General features: G+C 34.3%; 1 protein-coding gene across 1 annotated transcript in view; it reads left to right on the forward strand.

Annotated features, from left to right (window-relative positions):
- LOC106934843 (atrial natriuretic peptide receptor 3) overlaps window positions 1-5,039 on the forward strand; it is a 69,877-nt gene that overhangs the window by 15,354 nt on the left and 49,484 nt on the right. The window contains exon 2 of the mRNA XM_015014987.1: window positions 2,670-2,845. Within this exon, the coding sequence (XP_014870473.1) occupies window positions 2,670-2,845 (176 nt within the window). The remainder of the gene's footprint in view (window positions 1-2,669; window positions 2,846-5,039) is intronic.

The raw sequence follows: 5,039 nt of genomic DNA on the forward strand, positions 1-5,039 counted from the left end.
GAGTTTTATATTAACAGTTTTATATAAAGATATGGTTCATTTATGTTTCTGCATTGTTCTAAAATGCAATGTATATCAACTAAAACATAAAAATGGCATCCAGTAAATAAAATGTCAGCATTTTATTTTATTTTTCAGAACATTTTAATTAGTTACTTTATTTTCTCTGAAAAAGAGACTCACTGGTTGTTCTTTTATTGTAAAACAAAATCCACTATGCGATCACTGTAATTTTAAATTATTTTATTGTGGTTACGGTATTATGGGTAATCCTCAGAGCCATGAGGATCACTGACGAGGTAACGTGTCTCTGTCATGTGTTAAAGAAATATTATTAATGCATTTTGTGAAGTGTGTTTGTGGTTTTCGTTTTTGCATATTGTTGAAATATGTTCGGTCTGGGTCACGCTAGTTCTGTTATTATGTCGTTTTTGTCGTGTTCGAGAATGTTTAGTTCGTGGGAAAGTGCAGTGGGAATTTCCCACGTGGTAACATTATGGCTCCTCCTTGCAGGAGCTTGTTTTATGCTAGAGACTGCCCTAACCTCCATGCCCGTTCTGTGAAATGCAGGTATGTTTTACCAAATCTCCTGTAGCAGATGGTTAGCATGACACTGAGTTTTATATTAACAGTTTTATACAATGATGTGGTTAATTTATGTTTCTGCATTGTTCTAAAATGCAAGGTTATATAAACTAAAACATAAAAATGGCATCTAGTTAATAAAATGTCAGCATTTTATTTTATTTTTCAGAACATTTTAATTAGTTACTTTATTTTCTCTGAAAAGGAGACTCACTGGTTGTCCTTTTATTGTAAAACAAAATCCACTATGCGATCACTGTAATTTTAAATGATTTTATCGTGGTTACTGTATTATGGGTAATCCTCAGAGCCATGAGGATCACCGACGAGGAGGTTGTTTTATTACCTCCATGCCCGTTGTGTGAAATACAGATGGAGAATTAAAGAAACAACTGATGCCAACTTGAGCAGCTCCTTGTCATTCATTGCCACACCAATAGAAGCCACCAGAACCACATAGGCCACACTTTCATTCCATAACAATTGCCCTTTGGCTATTTACCGGATCAGAAGCTGCAATCGGAAGCCAACTAGGAACGCTACCACATCTGGAATATCGGACTGATGTTTCCTTCTGTGCAGTCCCATTCTGTTTAGAATCTTGCTCAGAGTGTGCATACTATTAATGATTTCAACCACAGTGCGAAGTAACATAAGTATTTCTCCATATCATAGCCCAAGTATGAAGGAAAACTTGACTAATTCCAGTTAGCCACTCTAGTAGCCTTCCATAAGCCTACACTAAAAGTATGCTGCCACCACCTTCTGGGTTTGAAATTATCACATTTATACAGTATAACTATCATGTTAGTACAATATAATTATCCCATGTATACAATATATTGTCACATTTTTACAATATAGCTATCAATTTGTACAGTATAACTATCACGTTGTAACTGATAGTGGTCGAACAAAATTTTTCCTCCATGATGACAATACGCTTCTGTACGAACCCACGTTAGGTTCAAGCGAAGCAGGGAGCAAACACTAAGCAGGCGGTACCAGGACTTTGAGGTGCGTCACGGTGACAGTCACGATACTGTTTCTTTATATCAGGATATTTGATTCTGACTCACAGTAGTGGGACCGACTCAGGTTGCCTCTAGCGAAAGTCAGAAATTTTCTCTGCAGCCAAACCATCTCTGTGTTGGGGGGCAAGGATGGGGTCTTTCTCGCTATTACAATGACAATTACAAAAATAAATAAAAACGATTTTTATAACTTCAACATCTGGACCTACATTTATATTCACAAACCACAAACAAGTGTATGTTGAAAAAAAACATATATGTGTCCATAATTTGATAGTTATGGACACATATATGTGTGTCCATAACGCAGTTCCGTCCCCCTCTTTCTCACCATAGGGCCAGTGTCTTAACAACATGGAGGCAAGGGCACTGAGAATCGGTTCACATCATTATTAGACTGAGGGCAGCCAGATTAATTTATTTTGTAATTGTCATTATAGAGGGGTACAAACATGTTTGTGCCCTAAAAATAAAATAAAAAAATAAATAAAATATTGAAAAAAGAAAACAAAAAGGAGACTCAATAGAGGGCACTTGCCCTAACCCTACCCTGGAGAAGACAACTGTTGTGTCCAAGTAGTGCAAAAATGAGTTGGCCAATGGCCAAAGCTATTCAATTCTTAAATAGTATCTCAATGCTAAATATGTTGCAGCACAGACGTCCCCAACACTATTGTCAGCATCCACTGTCCACGTTTCTAAAGAAGTAGTAGGAGAAATGATTAGGGGTTCCTGAAACACTTTGAAAGCTTCATAGATAGTAGTAGAAATCTGTGTCAATCTGATGGTTGAATAACCTAAATAATACATTAAAAACAATACATATTTTTGTTGTTGAGCTTGTATGTCTTTCTAACATAAGAGCTCAATGTCCAATAGTTCATCTTGACATAAAAAAATGAGTTTAGAATTTAATTTCAAATGTATTTATTTATTTATTTAGCAAATTATCTAATAATTTTGCAAAAGGGGGGAGTTTTCAGTTGAAAATTATGTTTATATTGTAGTTACATAATTTTCAATTAAAATGTGATTAATTAAACATTCCAGGCAATGGCTCTTGGAAGAGAGAGGATGAGTTTGACGACGATGCCAGGCAAGCCTATGCCTCCCTTAACACAGTGACTCTACTCAGAACAGTCAAGCCAGAGTATGAGAACTTCTCCATGGAGATGAAAAGATCCATAGAGGGACTTGGCCTTTATGACTGCAATGACTGTGGAAATGTATGTATCTCCGTCTGTTCCAAATAAAACAAATGTTCACATTCTTTTATATACAACTGATGCTCACGTCATGACAAAATTTGTAAAAATGTCTTTTATTTTAATGACGATTATCCCTTGTCCTCAGTTTTGGCAATTGGATTTCTACTACTTGAGATAATAATTTAGAAATTGATTATTGGGATTCATCTTCCTGATATACTCCAAGATCTTTGCTTTTTTAATCTTGCATGGTGGCTCACTAGTCCTTGGCATGTATTCCATAGCATGCTAAGGGTGATGAAATGAGGTAGAAAGTTCAGGAAAGTTGAACTTTAAATAAAAGGTTTCTTTTATTTAACCCTATTATACAAGTTGTGTGATTGAACATGACTCCATCTGTGTGGCTGTAACTGCAGCCATCACATAGAGAGATTCCTTTTCTTAACATCATTGGCATCTTTCTACTCATTTGTTCAAGCTATTGTAATTCCATGTCATCTTGTGACTGGTAGCACAGATGTATTGATAATTTTGACTTTGTTTTTACAATTTAGTTTGTTCTTTTTCTCTGTGGGTACTTGGTTCTAGCATATGTCCTTGAACACTATTCAAAGTTACTGTTCATTTGTGGGATTCAAAGATAATTTAACCAGTGTCTATAGCCACCCCTTGTAATGACTTAAGTCCAAAGGTTCCAACCTATGCAAAGCAATGACCAAAAGTGTCACCTTGTTATATACCACACTTGATGGTGATTTGTGCAATTAGCTTTGAATTAAACTTCAAGCCCCCAAGTCCTGGAATAGTGACCTATGATTCCTGGGAACGTGAAGGGTCCGCTGCAGGCACTACCTTCTGCTCTGGTAGGAATCTCTCCCTACTTCCCAGGGCTCACTCACCAGCCCTCTCACACTGGGTCATCAGGAGTTTGGTTCATGGTTTCATTGATCATGTACTTATTATGTTATTTACACTGAAACTTGGATGACCTTGAAGTATTATGGGGTAATAAACATTGAAGCTATAATAATAATATAATAATAATAATAATAGATTTTATTTACCCTAGTGAAAAATATATATAGTATATTTCAAATATACTTACATTTGTAAGTTTAAGTACACTAAGTATTAAGTGTTCTATAAATATATACAAAGTATACTAAAAAGTATGCTTGTACCAATTTTGACATCATAACTTTAAACACACTTAAATATAATTTTATCAAAATACACTTTTAAGAAATACATTAAATAAAAGTATACTTTAAGGGAACAAAATATGTATTTGCTCAAGTGAAACAATATGGTTTTAAAAAATGTTGTGTATATTTTAAAATAAATGCTCAAAATATAATTTTTTAAAATTCACTTAATGCTTACTTGAAAAGTAAATTACTAAATACACTGAAATTTTAATTTATTTTAAATTACATCCGATTGTATACTAAATGCTAATAGAGTATACCTTTTTAGGTGCCTTAATGATCTTTTAAAATGTCGAAGAATAAAAAAAATATAATCCTTATAGTGGAACTTGATGTAATATTCTTTAACAAAGTAAATAATGTGTTCATGCCTCAAAATATTAAACATTGACAATTTAGTGACAGAGTTTCTACAACAAAAACAATACTTGTCCTTAACATTAAATGTAACAGGTATCTTCAGTTTTACATCTCTTTAAATATGATCTGTTGTTTTCAGTTTTTTAAAACATGGAAGATGTCTTTATCCAATTCATTTTCAAATGTATGATGTAACGGCATTGTTATGTAATGGATGTATAAGTGAACAGCATTAGCTCCAGTTCACACTCCAGACCAGATGGTGGCGGCAATGCACACTTTCAGGTGTTTTGAAAAGCATCATAAAAAGAAGAAAAGCCATGAAGCCAGATGCTGTCCAAATTCACCATTTTTACTCACATAATGTTGCCTTAAAATTAGAGAGGACCTTGATAATAGTTAGTAGTTTTGGTAAATTCAAGCTGGTGACGTCCTAGTCTGAGTTAGACGACAACACAACTGGACAAGAACTGGATGGAAATGAAATGTGGGTCCTGAAAGGAGCCCAAAGGAATGAAGGCTGCTTACGTGTTGCTAGCTGGTGGTAAGTTTGCTTAAAAATGCTAATTATCTTCATTTAATTATAAAAAGTACGTATAAAAAGCATAAAAAGTATAAAAAAGTATTACGTATAAAAAGCATAA

The sequence above is a fragment of the Poecilia latipinna genome, unplaced genomic scaffold (genome assembly GCF_001443285.1).
Source record: "Poecilia latipinna isolate Pla-1442-1.1 unplaced genomic scaffold, P_latipinna-1.0 Scaffold1871, whole genome shotgun sequence".
NCBI classification, from domain to species: Eukaryota; Metazoa; Chordata; class Actinopteri; order Cyprinodontiformes; family Poeciliidae; genus Poecilia; species Poecilia latipinna.